We start from the raw sequence: 20,331 nt of genomic DNA on the forward strand, positions 1-20,331 counted from the left end.
AGGCTAGCCCCTGATGGTACTGGGCCAGCCTTCTCTCTCCCTCAGAGGCCGAAAGATGACAGTTGGGGAGGGAGGAGCCTCTTTCTTCAGGCTAGCCCCTGATGGTACTGGGCCAGCCTTCTCTCTCCCTCAGAGGCCGAAAGATGACAGTTGGGGAGGGAGGAGCCTCTTTCTTCAGGCTAGCCCCTGATGGTACTGGGCCAGCCTTCTCTCTCCCTCAGAGGCCGAACGATGACAGTTGGGGAGGGAGGAGCCTCTTTCTTCAGGCTAGCCCCTGATGGAACTGGGCCAGCCTTCTCTCTCCCTCAGAGGCCGAACGATGACAGTTGGGGAGGGAGGAGCCTCTTTCTTCAGGCTAGCCCCTGATGGAACTGGGCCAGCCTTCTCTCTCCCTCAGAGGCCGAACGATGACAGTTGGGGAGGGAGGAGCCTCTTTCTTCAGGCTAGCCCCTGATGGTACTATATGGTTTGAATTTTCCCATGGATCTGGTTCCAATATTTTTTAGCAATTTCACAATTCCACCACATATGTATGAAGGAACCTGGCGCTTTTCCGCATTTCCAACATGAAGGATTACTATGTTTATAGATTTTGGCATTTTTAGTAGGCGTAAAGTACCATCGATTTTGCATTTTGAAATAATTTTCCTTTATTTCTACACATATGTTTTACATGTATGTTTTATATGTTCTATATGTATGTTTTAGCCTATTTTTCCAAGTTTTTTCCCATTGTTCCAGGGGTATTGATTCATTTAAATCTTGGGCCCATTTAATCATTTTGGGTTTCACCGTTTCTTCAAGCATTTCCATTTTTTTAAAAAAAATTGTAAAATAATGACACTTTTTTAGAGTTATTATGAAAAATAATTTGGCCACATCTTGCATAGTCAGATCTATTCCTGTTAACTTAATGTCTTGTGTGTATCTTTCTTTAATTTGCCTGTATAAGAACCAATTTATAGAGAGGCCATCTGCACCCTATTCTTCTTGTGACTTCAATTTTGGGACGTTAGTGTCATTGTCAAGTTTAGTCAAGTCTTTATAATTTATCCATCGTGTAGGAGAAATCATATCCTTCCTATGAAAAGCCTCATTTATTGAGGTCCAAAATGGTAGTTTTTTATAAATTAAAGATTTAAATTTAAACCAAGCTTTAATAAGTGGTTTTCGAATACAATGATTAAGAAAGGCCTTGTTTACTTTGATTTTATCATAGAAAAGGTACGCATGTATTCCATAAATCAGATCAGATGTTTCTAAATTCAACAGTTCCACATTTTCCAGTTTAAACCATTCAATTAGCCAATCAAAGCAACAAGCATAAAAATAGGTTTTTAAACTTGGGAGACCCAAACCACCTCTTTTCCAATCATTCTGCATTGTCTTGAATCTCACACGAGGTTTTTTCCCATCCCAAATAAATTTGCTGATTTCTCTGTTCCATTGCGAAAATGGTTTTTCATTTGAGATAATCGGGATGGATTGAAAAAGAAAAATAATCTTTGGTAAAATGTTCATTTTTACCATAGCTATCTTTCCCAACCAGGATAGTCCTAGCTTTTTCCATCTTACAATATCACTTTTAATACTTTGCCAGGTTTGAACATAGTTGTTTTTAAAAAGATCCACATTTTTTGTAGTTAACCAAATTCCCAAATATTTTATTTTATTTTTAATAGAAATATTTTTAACGTGTGTGTGTGTGTGTGTGTGCGTGTGTGCGTGTGAAATTGTTTTCCAAGAAACAAGTCTACTCTTGTCTTTCAGGAATGATATAAGGGAGAGGTAGCACTGGAGCTGATGGAGGCACACACTGTGAGGGAATGGCATGAGACAAAAGACAGACTGGGAGGAAAAGGACAGTAAAGTATGAGAGAGTGAAGAGTGAGAACAGTGGGATGTAAGATGCAAGGGAGGACATGTAGGGGAGGTTTGCTGAGAGATAATAATAATAATAATAATAATAATAATAATAATAATAATAATAGTGGTGGTCCAAGGTCCTCTGGTCAGTTCCATGGCCAAGTAGAGAACTGAATCTGGGTCTCCCTGGTCCATGTCCAGCACTTTCCCACCTGTACTGTACTGCTTCAGATCACTTTAGGATTGTTTTAAAAATGGTATAAAGGTTGAAACAGTGTAAGAAAATAGCAAAAATTACTGTGCTGAACTTACATATTTGGATACAAATAAGAGTAATCTTTATAATTAGAGGAATTAGAGTAAAATATATGCCCAGACATAAGGAAGTGGCTCACCAAATAAGAACTTTTACCAAACATACGGATGTGATGTGACAGAGGTCATTTCGTGAGAAACTAATCGGTGCAGGACTGCTCTTTTCTTCCCTTTCCGGTGTTCATAGAATCATAGAATCATAGAGTTGGAAGAGACCACAAGGGCCATCCAGTCCAACCCCCTGCCATGCTGGAAATCCAAATCAAAGCATCCCCGACAGATGGCCATCCAGCCTCTGCTTAAAGATCTCCAAGGAAGGAGATGCCACTACATTCCGAAGGGAGTTTGTTCCACTGTTGAACAGCCCTTACTGTCAGGAAGTTCCTCCTAATGTTAAGGTGGCATCTCTTTTGCTGGAGCTTGCATCCATTGTTGTGGGTCCTGTTCTCTGGAGCAGCCGAAAATAAGCTTGTTCCCTCCTCAATATGACATCCCTTCAAATATTTAAACAGGGCTATCATATCATCTCTTAATCTTCTTTTCTCCAAGCTAAACATCTCCAGTTCCCTAAGTCATTCCTCATGGGGCATGGTTTCCAGACCTTTCACCATTTTAGTTGCCCTCCTCTGGACACGCTCCAGTTTCTCAATGTCCTTTTTGAATTGTGGTGTCCAGAACTGGATACAATATTCCAGGTGGGGCCTGACCAGAGCAGAATACAGTGGCACTATTACTTCTCTTGATCTAGACACTATACTTTTATTGATGCAGCCTAAAATTGCATTGGCCTTTTTAGCTGCCGCATCGCACTGTTCACTCATGTTCAACTTGTGGTCTACTTGGACTCCTAGATCCCTTTCACATGTAGTTTCATTCAGCCAGGTGTCCCCCATCCTATATCTGTGCATTTCATTTTTTTGCCCTAAGTGCAGTACCTTACATTTCTCTGTGCTGAAATTCATTTTGTTAGCTTTGGCCCAGCTTTCAAGTCTATTCAGGTCGTTTTGAGTTTTGATCCCATCCTCAGGGGTATTAGCTATTCCTCCTAATTTGGTGTCATCTGCAAATTTGATAAGTATGCTCCCAATTCTGTCATCCAGGTCACTGATAAAGATGTTGAATAACACTGGCCCTAGGACAGAGCCCTGTTTTCACTGAACCACAAGAGGAATTTTCTGCAGTCATCTGTTTTGCCATTTGGGTGCACTTTCATCCCTTAAGGAAATAGCTCCCCCTCAAGGAAATGTTACTCCAAAGCAGCTATGTCTCCACCATACTGTAACAGCGGATTCTTAATGGAATACAGTATTTCACCAAATGGTCTTAAATATGTTTTTTCTACTGTTAACAAAACATATATGGTTGCTTGCTGATTATTTGTTATGTTTAACAAACTGTAATAAATAACACTTTTGTTTTTAAATAGTAAGTATCTAAAGAAGAGATAAGCAACTGTCTTTGGGGCCAATTTTTACCTGTGTATCTCTCATAGACAAGTGTTCATTTTGGCTGAAAATTGGTCCAAAATGCAGCTCAGGGGCCACTTCTTGTTTCCATTTCACTTTATGTCCTTAATTTAATAGTTTTAATAACTTTCTGACTAAATTTTTGGGGGACGGCTGGGGTAGGTACAATGCTAACTGCCATGTTTTGGGCTGCTTTCTACCAGGTGGGAAGAACTATGCAAAAATCTTATTTTAAAAATAAACTCTATGGAAGCTTTGGGGATTTTCTTGTGGACTTTGAGGGGCAGAAATGGGTTGAGTTACATTCTCCCCAAGGGCCACCCTTTCTCCACCCTAGTATAAAGGATGTTGATGTAAAAATTTAGAGTTGCTCCCATAATGCAAGGGGTATGCTTCATGAATTGTCACCAAGAATACTACCCCTGTGTGAGCTCCATAGCTGCACTGGAATGTGAACCCAGGGCTCTCCAGATCAAGTTTGGCTCTCTAAGAATTATTACACATTGCTGCTTCACTAATTTGCCTTTATCGGTTGTGCTTTTTGAAATGCATAATGTTAGTTTGGACTTTGCCATTTTCATTGTAACATTGCAAATTTTTTGTTGTTGTGTGCCTTCAAGTTCCTTCTGACTTATGGTGATCCTAAGGAGATCCTATCTCAAGATTTCCTTGTCAAGAGTTCTTCAGAAGGGGTTTGCCATTGTCTTCTGAAGCTGAGGAAGTGTGACTTGCCCAAGGTCACAACCAGTGGTTTTCCAGGGCTGGGCAGTAATTTGAATCCTGGCCTCAAGAGCTGTAGTCCAGTGTTCAAACCATGAAGCCACACTGGCTTGTTGCAAATTTATGAAGAGGCAAATAATTGCTCCAATCCATAGATTTACACATATAGCGGTGGCTTATGAGTACAATCCTACAGAGAAGAGATAGCTGGTGTACTACTGTCAGTAAGTGCAGGATAGTAACTGTTGATGATCCACTTTTGGGATATTGTTGTTTTGTCAACTGATTGGCTGAGCGTTTTTGAATTACTGTCATACTTTTTTCAGTGTAAAGTATTTCAAAAAGTTCTGCTGTTATCACATTCCTGCTCCTCCTCCAGCTAAAGAGTTCTCTCTCTCTCTCTCTCTCTCCCCCTCCCTCTCCCTCTCCCTTCTTGCCTCTTCCCTCCCCCCTCCCTCCCTCCTTCAGTTCTTACTTTTGTCCTGCGCCTATAGTTCTGTGTGGTTTACCATATGTTATTTTTATATGTATAAATAAGGCAAAATCCCTGGAACAGCAACTGGTATTTTGTTATTCATTCATAATGGTTACTGTTGTACAATGATTCAGACAGATGTTATGCAGAAGACCTGAGCTCTTCAGCTTGACAAGCTTTTGCAAACTATGGAACAGTGGCTTTTAGCACCTCACAACCTATTGCCTCCTTTCTTTTATGAGCACCATAAAGCAAAGTAAGTATTAGGTGCCCTCCTCCCTCACCAAATATAGAATCATTGAATCATAGAATTGGAAGAGACCACAAGGGCCATCCAGTCCAACCCCCTGCCATGCAGGAACTCTCAGTCAAAGCATTCCCAACAGATGGCCATCAAGCCTCTGTTTAAAGACCTCCAAGGAGGGAGACTCCACCACTCTCTGAGGAAGTGTGTTCCACTGTTGAACAGTCCTTACTGTCAGGAAGTTCCTCCTAATATCGAGGTGGAATATCTTTTCCTGCAGTTTGTATCCATTGTTCCAGGTCTTGTTCTCTGGAGCAGCAGAAAACAAGCTTGCTGCTCCCTCCTCAGTTACTGAATACTTCTTTTAAAATAAAATGAAATTAAAAATGGACTAGAGATGTTTGTTGAAATGTGTGCAAGACAAGTACATTTTGAGTGTAAAATCTACTCAGAACTTTGAAACACCCCCCCCCACACACACACACTTCAACCAAATGAGTTTATCCAGCATCTATGAAGGTCCTCTGTTTTCTTTGATGGGCCTGTAGTGAGACAAAAAAGAAAAGGAAGAAAGAAAAACCCAAGGCTCTGGAAACTTGGCATTTGGAAGCTTTTGCTTCTCTGTTCTGACATCATCTGTAATCAGATATAATGTGACAGCAACAGCCTGACAGGGTGATAACACACTTTGCTTGCATAACTCCAGTGCTGCCACTCAGTTGACACATTTGTATTTAAGCCATGCCATGTTGATGTACAACAGGGGAATGTGTCTTTTCCCAGCAAATCTACTCAACAAAATCTGATGAAATGTTAAAGTTGTCTCCTTTATTTCATCAGTCTGATTCTTTCATATGAGAAATGTGTAATTTTCTTCAGTTCCACTCATGTAGTCAAGCAATTGTTCTGATCCATGAAACAAGATGAAATAAAGTATCTTTTCACTGGAGCTTCAGATTCCTAAAGCAAATGAAGTCTATTCTATACTGAAAATCACATATTTTAAGCAGAGTCTTGGAAAAGTTATTTTTGACAACTAAGCAACATAGTTGGGGGTTTCTGTGTATGGTAGTATAAAAAAGTAACCTTTCAATGTTTTGATTTTAAGTAAAGGTGTTTGGTTTGGGGTTTTGTTTTGTCTGCTCCAGCCCTGGGATACCTCTCAGTGACAAATCCTGGGACCAGAGGAGGAGGGGATGTGCACATGCTTTTCCTGACTGCTCCAGCCCCAGGCTTCCTCTCAAGGAGAAGGCCTGGGGTCAGAGGAGCATGCCCTTTTGGCTGCTGCCCTCCTCAGCAGCCCCCTCCCAGCACCAGGTGACACCCAGCATGGGGATGCGACTGATTCCAACACTCAAGCCACTACACTGTGCTGGCTGTCTTGAAAAATACGTTTTAAGTAAATATTTTATTTGCTCTGCAAATAGCACTTGCCAGTTACCTGACATACTAGATCACGCTGCTTTGTTATGTTATGATGCACATTGCAAAGGTCTGGAACTTAAGTGGTTTAAATTAATTCAAGTTCCAAAATATTGAGGAACAGAAAATGTTAGTCTATGCTTGCAAGAGATTATTTAGTTGGTATTTTACACTGTCTTTAGCTCTACCTTTGCCACTGAATTATTGTCCACCACAAATTGTTTATCTCAAATTTGCCTGTTTACTGGAAGACCAAATACTTAGAATCCATGCAATGGAAGCTATGATGCAACTGAAGCTACCATCCCATTCTAGAAATACCCTACTGGCAACCAATATTATCCACAATGAATGGCCCTATTGCAGAGATAATTTTTAATTTTCTTAATCCTTCTTTGGAAATTGCTTTTTGAAAATTCAACCACGATTGTCTTGTATCAGGGAGCTTCACAAATCAACTTTCACCAAATTAAGCATAGACATTAAATTGGTTGGTATTATCTAGACAATAGGATATTCAAGAAGATAGTCCTAGAGCAAATCAAACTTGAAGTCTGTCTAGAAGCCAAATTAGCTAAACTGAGGATATCTTGAGATGGCACAACCCACTGGAAAATATTATAATGCTCAAAAGTCGAAGAGAGACAGGAAAAGATGAATATAGCATTAACAGATTACTCAATCAAGGCAGTCACAGGCTGATGTGAACAGGGTTGTTGATGACCAGGGTGGGTTGAGGTCTCTCATTCATAGGGTTGCCATGGGTCAAAGCTGACATGACAGCAAATAACAACACACCAAATGTAGGGGGGGTATTCAAGTGGCATTAAAAAACAGTTCACCATGGAACCATTTTCAAGTATAGAAAAGGGTTTATTTTACTAATCACTAAATCAAATTATAATTGAAAGATAAAATTAAATATGAATTATGTGAGCAATCCAAGTGTAGTATTTGTCCTTATTTCCAAGACATTTTTCCTTCCAGTCAGAGGATAAAGTAGAAAAAGCCTTTCAGTTTCTTCTGAAATCTGTTTTCTGTCTCAGGGAGAATGAATTGGTCCTTCGTCCTGACATTCAGTCTCATCTCCCAGGTAACCAGCCATTTCTGCTTTCTCCCACATAAGGTTCACTGGAAAGGCACACAAGCTTGTGGAGAGGAGAATTTATAAAGCCTATAGAATATAATAAGTCCCAAAATAGCATTTTTTTAAAACCAACAAATACCTTATAGGACTGCTTTGCCACAGCCTTTGTTCAGCCCCCCTGACCTAACAAACCAAATTGGATCATGCAAATTGGCCAACAAATATAGACCCAACAGTACCTGTCAATCTGCTTCTTTAGGGAATCAATGAATTATAAATTCAATCTATTTCCAGAATTTTATTCATTCAGTCATTATCCAGAACTGTTTACATCCATATTCATATTTATTAGGCCTTAAGATAATTATCCAGCATCTGAAATAATATATTGGCTTCTTTAGCATTTTATTATTGCACTTTGTTATTGTTTTGTCTGGTGGTTGAGATTAAGTCTCAATGGGGAAGCTTTAATCGCTTCAGGGAACACTGTATATTTTCACTGGGGATATTATCTTGTTGGTTTTCCTTTGCAGTTGATGGCTCTGTCTCAAGTCATGATGGTGTGAGTTGGAAATAAATATGTAAAACAAGCACATGTCTAAACATTATATAATACTGTACAATAGGAACTTCTGTTTACCTCTCTTGGCATATTAGAGTACTCTGCCTTACCGGATTCCTTCCAAATCACTTATTTCCTGTAACATGGCGAAAGGGGCCTGGTCTAGCTTATCATTTATCAGTCTATTATTATTAGTCTTAAAATGAAGCCATGTTTAAACATAAAATAATAAACCAAGTAAAACATTCACTTGCATTATTCATATTTTTTTTACTTTATTTGTATAATAGAATTACAGTTCAACATAAAATAACGAGCTTTTGCTAAACTCTGTAAAGCATTACATGCATCTGCCATAAACAACCTCTATTATAGATTTAGGTCTTATTGCCACATCACTGCACGGAGGTGCAATACACATTCAATGTCATCTTTTTTTTTTAATTATCCCAGGAATAAACAGAAACTGTCCTCTATAAGAGTGTATCATTATTTTCAAGGAAGACTTACTATTATTACATGGTTTAGCAAAGCACTGTAAAAAAGCTACAGAGCGAATACCTTGTTTTCAATAAACTGTGCAATCAGATTTATACAGTATGCTATTCACATAGACTAACAAACTAAGAGATGGTATAATGCAGTCATTGCATAGCAAAAAAAGCAGACTGGTTAAGTAATATTCACATCTAATGTGCAAAGTGCAGAATGGTAGCAAAATGGATAATTAGGAAGGTAAAATGCCCTTAAGGAACACACCAGATTAAACGCCAAAAATAACAAGATAAACAAATACAGAAGTTAAAGAGTTGTAGTTTATTTTATTTTATTTTTTTCTATACATATATCTACACGTAATACCAGAAGATAACACATCCTCTTTTAGTAAGCTCCAGTCAGATTAGCTCATCAAGTTTAGACAGGACTAAATGGTAGACAATGAAGCATTGGTTTAAAAAAAAGAAGAAATTTTCTAAAGAAAAGGTTTAACTATTTCATTTTTGTAGATACTAGGTGAGCAGCAATCTCTTGATTTATTGAGAAAGAGTATATAAAACATTGCCTGTAACATGTATAGATATCAAACTGACTATCTTATTAGCTAATTCAATTGAAGGTCCATGTAGCATTTATTTTCTTTATATATATGTATATATATATATGCATTCACTACCATGTGTTATGATTCTGAACCACTGTGTTAATGCTTCCGAAAACCATCAGTGTCTCAAACTTTTTAATATATAACCATCTCTAAAATTTAATTAATTATTTTTTTCCTTAAAATAAGTTCTTGGCAGAAATGAGTCTGGCTAGAATTATTTTGAAGGGAATACTAATAACTCGCAAAATGGACATCTTGTTTTTAAAGCCCTTACATATTGTTCCTACAAATATATTGCTACAGTAAAAATGAAATGTAATAAGTTCACTCAATAAAATGTATTTTCCTGTACATTCTTCTGTGTATGTTTTTTTCTGTATTTAATGCTACATATATTACATCACTTATCATTAACAGTTATGTATCAGCAAATATAGCAATAATATACAGATGACATTTGTCTTAAATATTTTACCATTTTCCTACCAAATATAATTCCATATTTTAGTATTCACGCATTACCTGAGCATACCAGTCATTAGCCTAATAGTATACACTGGATGACAGTTTCAAACTGCAAGCTACTGTACAGATAGCCACTTTACAAATGGAATATATTCCAAGCTCTCTTCTTTTGTCTTTTTTCCCCTTTCAAATGCCACTGACTTTTTTTTTTTGTACTGCAGGCTCTAAATATGTTTGTTTAAATATAACATATAAAGAGCTTAGAGAGGTGAACCCTACACAATATATTAAGAACATAAAAAAGTAAAAAATGTACAATCTCATGCTGTATATTTACATATATTATCGAAATAATAGATTTTGTCTTTCTTCTAGCCATATGTTTTTTCAGACTAAAGCTTTTTAATCAACTGTTTTGTAAAATAATACATTCGACATAGCTAGAGCTTGCAAAACAATGTTCTTGTTTCTTTTCTTCTTCCTAAAACAAAAACCAAAAAAACCCTAACCAAAATAACCCCAGTAAATTATCCAAATATTGTTTTATCTAACAAGTTAAAAGGAATTAGAACTCTGCACTTAATGTGCTACAGGGTTTGGTATTATAAAGTCAAGTGACATTCTAATGCGTAAAATAAGACTGCAGTGAGAGAGCATATTAAAGCATTCATTTTCATTAATCAAATGTGCTATTCTGTGATAGCCTCTACAATTAGTAAGTAGGCTTTCCTTTATGTAAATTACATTATATACTTTAAAACTGGTGGTCGGGCATTTAGACAAAGGAAAATCTAGGAAAAATATCGTATTTTCTGGAATCCACCACTTTGGAAAGGTGTATATTCTATAAAAGAACTGAAAATAAGCAGCACTCCAAAAATGGAAAATACAATACTGTATGTGCAACATGAACATATATAAAGACTGTTTTACCTTCTCTCATTTTGCATAAAAATATTTCTGTTCTGACATGTACAGCTTCTCTTATGGGAACATTCAGCAATAGGCTATCTACAAGTGGTTTGGGTTTCTACATTTCCCTCTCTTATTCAGAGACACGGTTCAGAATAGGGTGTCTACATCACATTGTTACAGCCCTAGAGTACAGAGTTAATATCTTTTTTTTCTATTATATATATGTATATATATAATATACTTTTACTTTATAAAATAAGATCTCATTTTCTTTAAGACAGAGGCAATGAAGCAGATGGGAACTGCTGTGTGTTTAGAACCAAAAAGCAATTCCCAGTGCAAAAGAGACAGAACAAACTCTATGGTTAATGGGGTTAGTGAGGAGGGTTTTGGTCTTTAAGCTGGGGCTCTCTATTTAAATACGTAGCCCAATACACTAAATTAAAAATCCCAAAAAGCAATGGAAATGCTATTCTTGATAGTCGATCAATTTTGCTGACACTGTTAAATGTTTTCTTGGGTTCTGGAGGCTTTGTTTCAGGCTTAGCTTCTTTCGGCTCTATCGTTGCACTTTTAGCAATAGTAGCTAGTCCAGGGTCCCTTGCAATATTAGGAGTAAAGCTGGTTGCTGTTGCTGGTGCTGTGAAGGAGTTGTTTTTCATAATGAGAGGATCCTTGACTTTCTTTGGCTAGGAATTTAAAAAAAAACAAAAAATGTGGATTTTAATGCATGGATCACCCCTTCATAAATATTCTGGTACTGGAATATTGGTAAATAATGACATAAACTTAGAATTATGCATGTATTAGAAATGTACAAAAATTCCTTTTACTTCACTAGCATATTTTCACATTGTCAAAAAATGACAAGTCTTGGGGGTGGAATATTTATGCATAAATGTAAGGATATGGATTTTGAGCATAGAAAAGTGGAATGTGGTAGTTCATATGACAGGTTTGTGACACTTGTGTATGCATGTGTTGATGTAAGTGTGGATTGATATTGAGATTGTCATATACATGTGGATATATGCAGACATAGGGATATCCAGCTCTTGTTTAAAAGATTGTTTCTGAGAGTGGTGGAGGAATGAACTATAATTCCTCATTTGTAGTTTCAAACGGATTTATTTATTTATTTATTTATTTACTTCACTTATATGCCACCTTTCTCCCGAGTGTAAAAACATTTACAATAAAATTATAAACACAAATATCCTCAGATTAAACACTATAAATTCATTTAAAAGCCATACAGAAGTTTAAAACAAATAAAATAATCTAAAAAGAACCTTCCCTGCTTAATCGTTAAAAGCCTTCTTAAACAAACATGTCTTTCCCTGCCAGAGAAAAGAAAGCAAGGAGTGGACCATCCTACCCTCTTGCAGCAGGGGGTTCCAGAGAGTGGGAGCAACCACTGAGAAGTCTCTTTCTCATGTCCCCACCAAGCGAGTCTCTGACGGTGACAGGACTGAGAGAAAGCCTTCCCTTGAAGATCTTAGTGTTCTTACAGGTTTGTATGGGAAGATATGGTGTTTCATATAGTCTGGATTTAAACCAAATGGATTTTATCTGCCTAATCCAATTATTAGGCTCCAATGAATAAACCAAAACTTATGTAAATCCCAACTGGTTCAGTGGCTTTACTTTGCTTGAGAGTAGCTCTTAACTTTAGGGCATTGTTCAGTTAGTCTACCTTCTAATCCTGAGTGTGTGTGTGTGTGTGTGTGTGTGTGTGTGTGTGTGTGTGTAATTCAGGTTGTATGAATGAACAAGGATTTTCCCTATTCTGAAATAAATGTAAACTGGGGTTACAGTCAAACTATCTTTTGGAGACACACACAAAAAAAGTGGCATCAGGTCCACCTGTCCTAGATGCAACTTGGGTAGGGGCACAACACTGACATAATGTAATATATTAAATTATATTGAAATAATAAACAGGTATGTTAAAAGCCAAATAGAAGTGGCTTAGTGAAGTATAAGGCATACAGCCAGTACAGTGCAATTGCTGCACCTCTAACTGGTCCTCTGCCTGCAGGAAAGTACATTTTGTCACTGTTGGAGGGAGATGAAAACAGATATGCAGCTTACAGATTTTTGCCTCTGAGTAGGAGGAAGCAGTCTGTGAAGTGAGAACTTTAGATTTCACAACCAATTTCACAGAAAGGTGTATAACCATTCTTAAATTGCCCAGTGCTGCTATAGCATGACACCATATGTTCACAAAGTCTGATTTAGTGTAGAAAAAGATGTGATCAGGAATGCTTTTGTTTCAGAAACCAGTGGAGACCTAAACAAGAGAGTGTTATTTGTTCCATTCATTACAGTTATAGAAATGAACAGAACCCTAAAATAATGAGTCTCCAATGGAAAATCCATTTGCTTCTTATTATTTCCTCATGGGCTTGAGTCAGAATATTCCTAGAATAGCCTATGCGTCATACAAAGGTTACAGGGAGCTCACGGAGAAAGAAGGCATTCAAACTGAGAGATGTTTTTCAACAGCAGCAGCATCAGTACCATTAGAAGTTGATTTTCAATGGGGGGGGGGGATACTGATGGGTGGCTCCATGCCACCGGTTTTTGTCCCTCATTGGTGCCGTGCCATCTGCATGGCTCGGCACCAATGCGCTCCCTAAAAAGAAGCTAGAAGCGGCTTCTTTTTAGGAGCGCCATAATGGCTCTCATGCACCATAACACCGCTGCTTCCGGTGATTGTCGTTTGGGTGCGTGGATGCCTGTGCATCATTGTCACATACCCTGTTTGGATGGGGCTGTGCCAAGATGGCGCACGAGCTAGTAGTGCTGGGCATGAATGGATGCCCAGCCCTCCGGAGCCCTAAAATCGGCCCCAGGCCAGCGCTTTGCATCAGTCTGTACTGGGACCATATCTCCAAGGAAGACTCCTGTTATTTGGAAGGTCCTATGTCTCTGTCACCTAAACCAGAACCCTGTAACCACAGTAGTACAAAGGGAACGATGCTAGCTCTTTCGTGAAGCATTGCGAGATCCTTGCCTTCGGAAGTAGAGCATTGCTGAGAACTCCAGTTATCCAGCATTTGTCTTTCATGGCCCCATGGTTGTCTGCTGACCTTTCTCCTGGCCCACCTTCCATCCACCACAAACACAACTATGTGGGTATCTTCCCTGCCAACTGCTCTCAGCAATTACTTTTGTTGCTGCAGCCAGAAAGCATTAACCCCCCAGCTACAGTACGCCTCCTCATAGTATTCAGCCTATGCCATGCTGTTTGGTCCAAGTAAGGGTACCTTTCTTATTGAGAGATATTGTGACTGAGGTGGCCTTGGAGAGTGCCTGTTCCATTGCCATTTTGCTGTAATGGCAGCAACTGCTGTTGAAAGATATATTTTTTTAAATTACTCCCAAGTTTAAGGTTACTTAAACTAGCACTTATCCCAAATTTAAACAGTGTTTGCTACCACTGCAGAAGAGAGAGTCCCAGGGGCCACCTCAACCATCATCCTTTGTCTGAGAGGACAATCTCTTCCTCACAGCTGTGCATTGAGTGGAGGGGACTCTGCAGGGAACCAGGGGTATAAAATGTTGATGGCACTTACTTTGCTTTGCTTAGGCAATTTCTCATCATTTTTCTCTGCACTCAGGTTCCATTTGTCATTGCAATAGCAAATCACTTACCTACTTTTCCTATACCCAGAAACTGAGACTGTGTCTATAGTATGGAATTAATAGCAATAATACTTTACATTTCTATACTGTTTCATAGTGAACTCTGCACTCTCTAAGCGGTTTACAGTGTGTTAGCCAACTGCCCACAAAAAGCTGGATACTCATTTTATTGACCCATAAAAGGATGGAAGGCTGAGTCAACCTGGAGTGCTGCAGATTCAAACTCACCATGTTGTGGCTGCAGTAGTTGTGGCTGGGATTTGTAGTTTTGTGGAATATTTCATTTTCTGTGTCTGGTGCCACAACAAACTACAAATCCCAGAATTCCATTGGATGGAGCCATGCCAGTTAAAGCAGTGTCAAACAGCATTGATTCTGCAGTATGGCAAGCAGCCTGAATGGCTACTCGGGAGTTACTGGAACTTTCCTCTATAAACTTTCTGATATTATCTATTTGTTTTCATATACAATCTTTGTTCCTCAGACATTAGAAATGGGTGAGTGAAAACAATGTCCATACATAATAATCACATTGATATTTTTAAGAGCCATGGAAAAAAATGCATGGTGAAACTAAATCCTTTAGAAGCCTCTTGGCATAAAAGCTGCTGACTATTTCTATCTAATAGACAGAATAAGCTCAGTTAATCCATCTGCAGAGTATGATCCAAAAATCATTCAAGATTGAGAGTGCTTTGGTTTGCTCTTTATGAGCTGTGCTAGTTTCCAGTGTTCCAACAACTTTACTCTAATGTTGTTGTTGTTGTCATCTCTTAATGTTTCCCTCATAATATTCTGCAGGACAGAGACAACCTCATCAGCGCAGCAGTCTAGCACTCAGAAATAAATGGTTCCATCTCGATGAAGAGCATTTCATTGAAGTAACTGCAATGAGCCCACTGAATTCTCTTGCAACAGAGCTCAGTTTGTATAGCTTCTTTAGCCAAACCTACTGATGTGCAAAACCCTAGACATGGGTGATATGGAAACAGAATGAGATGTAATACTCTACTCTGCTTCACCTTGTGTTGAGACATCAGATGCAGTGCAGCCAGATCCCTTCACACTGGGATAGAGACATTTTCTCAACCTGAAGATCTTACTGAATTACACAATTCACACTGTGAATGCGCATATTCTGACTTTTTTTGCTATTTTGATTTTTTTTCCCTGAAAAAAATACTTAACTCTAGATGAGATGTGCCCTGTCTCTGGCTCTTGCACACATGACCTCTTGCACACATGGCCCCTTGCTCTCCCTAACAGTGTTTGTTTCAAATTCACTAGACAGCTAATATTTTAATGACTCAAAATGATAACTTCATGTTGAATGCCAACATTCTGTCTACTGAAGTCTTATTCTGAAGTGGTGATATTCTGAAGTAGTAGATGATATGGAATCTCTATATGTGACTTCCGTGTGAAGGCAGAACTTAGTGAATGATGAACAGTCACATAAACATGAACATTCTTTGAGATTGTTAAAATTCAAGACCCACAATTCAACATTCTTTAATAAAAAATAAGATACAACTTGTGAGATTTTCTTTTAGATAAACATATTTAGGATCAGGTTTCAAGTCCAAACAGTTTTGCTTAGTGGGTTCATATTATCTATGTTATATATAAAACATCAGGTGAACATTTAAATGATTACCTTTTCTGGAACAACACTTTTGCCATCCCATGCGTAACCTCTCTTTGTAAAGTAGTTCACTGTTGCAAATTCAATCAGTGCCGAAAAAACAAATGCATAACACACAGCTATGAACCAGTCCATAGCGGTGGCGTAGGCGACCTTTGGAAGGGAATTCCGTGCACTAATGCTCAGGGTGGTCATTGTCAGCACAGTTGTTACTCCTTCAAAGCAAAAGAACATTTCAGAATCCATTAGAGCCTATTGGTCCACTCTAAATACATTTTTGCTTCCTCTAAAGGCCACTGTATGCTCTTTTCATACATAAATACATTTTTGCTTCCTCTAAAGGCCACTGTAATTAATCACTCTATGTACAGTGGGCCCTTGGCATCCACTGGGGTTTGGTTCCAAGACACACACACACACACACACACACACACCATGGCTATCAAAATCTATGAATCCTCAAATCCCATTATATACATTAGGGTAGTAAAATGGTGTCCCTTATATAAAACTGCAAAATAAAGGTTTGTTTTTTGGAAATTATGTGTATTTTAAAATATTTTCAAGCCACGAGAGAAAATAATATGTAATCCAGGTTCTAAAAGGATCTATAAGGATACCCAGTACTTGCAAGTGTTCAGCGTTGTGCATGGAAGAAGGATAATCTGAAGCCCTCTTTAGCATTTGAAAGCAGTTTTGGATATTGCAGATCCCAAACAGTGAGGAAAACTATATTTAACAGGCATTTCGTAGTGAATACATATGGATCAGCTCTTATTTACACTTTTTTATCTGCTTGTAGTACAACTCTTTAAGTAAGCTCCAGTGAATTCAGTGATACTTATTTTTCAAGGTAAGTACAAATAAGACTAAAACCTTATAACTCAAAGTAACATCTCCTGATGTCTTATGGTCCGTCCTTCCACACTATTTTTGAATCCTTACAGTAAACATTGATAGTCAAAGGAGAAAGTTGCAACTAAAGGAAGCTGAAATTTGGAAACAAGTGAAATTAGTGGTGGCCCACTGTCCAGAGTGAGATAGCCCACCTGAGATGAAAATCCATGTGATATCACTAAATTGGCTGGCAGTTGTTAGTTTTTTACCAACAGGGAAGGATGCCAGGTTGCTTTTCTGCCTCAAGCACCAAAACATTTTGAGTGGGCCATTTATGGTTGAAACACAGCCATCTTGTCACTTGAGGTGAAATAAAGTCATTGTTTATACAGTATATCTACTGGATGAGCTGGCTCAACAGTCTTTAAATAAGTGGAGAGATCCTTTTATTTGTCTTCTTTCTCAATCCCAACCTATCTCCAGTAGCAACACTTCCAAGCTGCTCTTCACAAGCTGAAAGGCTAGTTATAAAGTGTGACTAAATAAGAGAGAAGAAAAAGATGCCTCTGCGGCAATTTACTTTGCATTCTGAGTAGCAATGTTCATCACCTGCCACCAAACAAATTTCTTTTAAGTAGCCACTGAGCTTTTACTTTGAATATGAGGTCTGCATCTCTGTTCTATTGCTTACCATTGCATTAAATCACATACTCACCAGTTACCTTGACAACTGCAGTTATCTCATGATATTAAATCTCTGCTACAGTATATTTCCACTGTGTCAAATGTTAGCCAAAACACATGTCAATCAGAAATATCTTGCACTATCCATATTCAAATGTATTATTTATTGTTTTGGAAGGGAAATAATCTTATATTTCAGTTATCCATTATCTCTGTTCTGTAATGGCTCTGCTTGCATCACAATTTGTGTATTAAAAACTGACTTAAAGACTGCAAGATTGAGGCTTTCAATTAGTCTTGATGAAATAATGGAATTTAAGAACCCAAACCATCTACAGGCTTGTATCTTAACTGATTTAAATCAGCTTTCCATCTATTTCAATGTATTTACATTCACTGAATTATCTAGAGGTTTTCCTTTCTTGGGCTTTCTAAGGCTAAAGGAATTAAACAAACACACCCATATATACACAAAAAGAAATAAATAGCAAGGAGAGAGAGAGAGAGAGAGAATGCAAAGATGGTGTAGAGCCAGAGTTCACAGAGTTCTATCATAGACTTTTTCATTAGTACGGTCTAGATCATAGACGTTTTCATTAGCAAGTTGATATCATCCACCACCTCTTTGAAATAGTCAGGGAAGAATAAAACAATGTATTGTGATTAACTCTCCCTATTGTTTTTTAAAGTACCTTGGGTGGCTTGGTCTGGAATGGACAATTAGTTTTACAAAAGATTTGCTCAGAATAGAAGTAAAACATTTCAAGAGCTGGTAAGGATAAATACAATTGCCTTCATTTATAGACTCTCCTTAGGGTCACAAGTCTGGGGACTACACTTGAGATTTAATACTATATCACTGCATAGAATTTCTTAAGAAACCAATGCAGAAGCAAATGGAACTAATTGCAGCTAAGTACTACTGGACAGTTATGCTGAAAGAACAGCTCATAGGATCCTGCATAGGATCATACATAAGATCCCGATAGCCTTGGCTGAAGAGCGGGTTATAAATTATTATTATTATTATTATTATTATTATTATTATTATTATTATTATATTGGACTAGGATAGTGGGAGATCAGAGTTCAAATCCTTGCTCCTACTGTGTCACCTTGGCTAAATCACCCTCTCTCAACCTCAAAGGAAAGCAAGGGCAAACACCCTCTGAACAGATTCTACCTAGAAACCCTATTTCTGAACTCAACATTTTAATGTTGATACTGCTTTGAAGTACTTACTACTCCTATAGAAATTTTAATGAGGTGTCATGGTGCAGAAAATATGGATTTGGAGTAATAAATAGATTTACCAATTTCATAGAATCATAGAATTGTATAGTTGGAAGAGCCATAAGGACCATCCAGTCCAACCTCCTGCCATGCAGGAAATCACAATCAAAGCATCCCAGACAGATGGCCATCCTGCCTCTGTTTAAAGACCTCCAAGGAAGGAGACTCCACCACACTCTGAGGGAGTGTGTTCCACTGTCTAATAGCTCTTACTGTCAGAAAGTTCCTCCTAATGTGCAGGTGGAATCTCTGTTCCTGGAGCTTAAATCCATTGTTCCGTGTTCTAGTCTCTGTAGCAGCAGAAAACAAGCTTGCTCCATTCTCAATGTGACACCCCTTCAACAAACTACCAGAGGGACTCCAGCAAAAAGAGACAAGATTTGAAATAAAGGGGCATTATTCTCTCTTGGAAACCTCTCATTCATAGATGACTCTCAAGCAGACGTCATCTAGAAGGCAGCTACCAACAACAACATTTATATGGGGAGAAACTGGGATTCAACAAACCAGTCCTGTCCTACTGCTGTGTTCTCTCCTGGTCCTACCCACACTATCCACAAACAGGAGCTTCTCTGTAGAGTAGAAATCTGCTTTTGTGAACTCTGTCTTACTACTGTGACACCTATGATATCACAGAAGCTTAAAAGTGAGAACTACCAAAGTGCCACTTTATTGATGTAGCCTCCTTGCCTGCAGCCATGGTGTCATGCAACCAAATAGTTATCAATACCCTAAATAGTATGCAAAGGCATCTTGTAGCACCTTTGAGACTAACTGAAATAAAGAAACTGGTAGCATGAGCTTTCGTAGACTTGAGTCTATTTAGATGAGGATTTCCCCATGAATGATTTGTTGCTATTTATTGCCTGTTTATTCCTGGGATAATGGCACTTTAATCACCAGATCATGTGCAAATGTTAATTGCAATTGTGTTCATGGGATTTTCGCTGGTTAAACCCCCAATTTTCCACGTGTGATAAAGTGTGATAAAGCTCATGCTACCTGCTGCTTTCTTTCATTTAATCCCACAGGTGCTACATGATCCCTTTGCTTACTGACTTTCCAGATTAAGCTATGTCCTTGAATTCTAATACTCTCAATAATTATCATAATAAAGGATACTCACCAAATACAGTTCTAGCTGGAACAGATTCTCTGTTGAGCCAAAAGGAGACCTGGGACAGAATCACTGTCATAATGCAAGGCAGATATGTTTGAATGACAAAGTAACCAATCTTTCTCTTCAGATGGAAATGGGTTGTCATCACTACGTATTCTCCTGAATATGAGGACCAAAAAAAAAAAAATAATAAAAAAAAAATCAGTGCAATCTTTTGCAAAGTACTTGAGATAAAATACTTTATATTCTCCCAAAGTAAATCATTCAGAACCCGCTATTCATTTTTTTTAAAGAAATGCATCCATTAAGAAATTACACATGTTTGTGGAAGAACTAATCAAGACAATCAAGAATATAATATAGAATTCTTAGATCAGAATTTCTGAAGCTGGCAACCTGATATTTAGGAAAAATATATTTTGTTAGTAAATTCAGTAATTCTTCTTCTTCTTAATTCCA

The 20,331-nt window shown here is 38.0% G+C and overlaps 1 protein-coding gene across 3 annotated transcripts in view; it reads right to left on the reverse strand.

Annotated features, from left to right (window-relative positions):
* Nucleotides 1-8,436: 8,436 nt before the first annotated feature.
* Nucleotides 8,437-20,331, reverse strand: part of GABRA1 (gamma-aminobutyric acid type A receptor subunit alpha1) — a 45,628-nt gene continuing 33,733 nt past the window's right edge. For all 3 annotated transcript variants that reach the window (XM_089532087.1, XM_089532077.1, XM_089532095.1), the window contains exons 8-10: nt 19,879-20,031; nt 15,951-16,153; nt 8,437-11,331 (exon numbers count right to left, since the gene is read on the reverse strand). In XM_089532087.1, coding sequence (XP_089388213.1) covers nt 11,017-11,331; nt 15,951-16,153; nt 19,879-20,031 — 671 coding nt within the window. In that variant the 3' untranslated portion in view covers nt 8,437-11,016. The remainder of the gene's footprint in view (nt 11,332-15,950; nt 16,154-19,878; nt 20,032-20,331) is intronic.

This window comes from Sceloporus occidentalis, unplaced genomic scaffold (assembly GCF_023333645.1).
Source record: "Sceloporus occidentalis isolate IW3139 unplaced genomic scaffold, rSceOcc1.0.p SCAF_1, whole genome shotgun sequence".
Classification (NCBI taxonomy): Eukaryota; Metazoa; Chordata; class Lepidosauria; order Squamata; family Phrynosomatidae; genus Sceloporus; species Sceloporus occidentalis.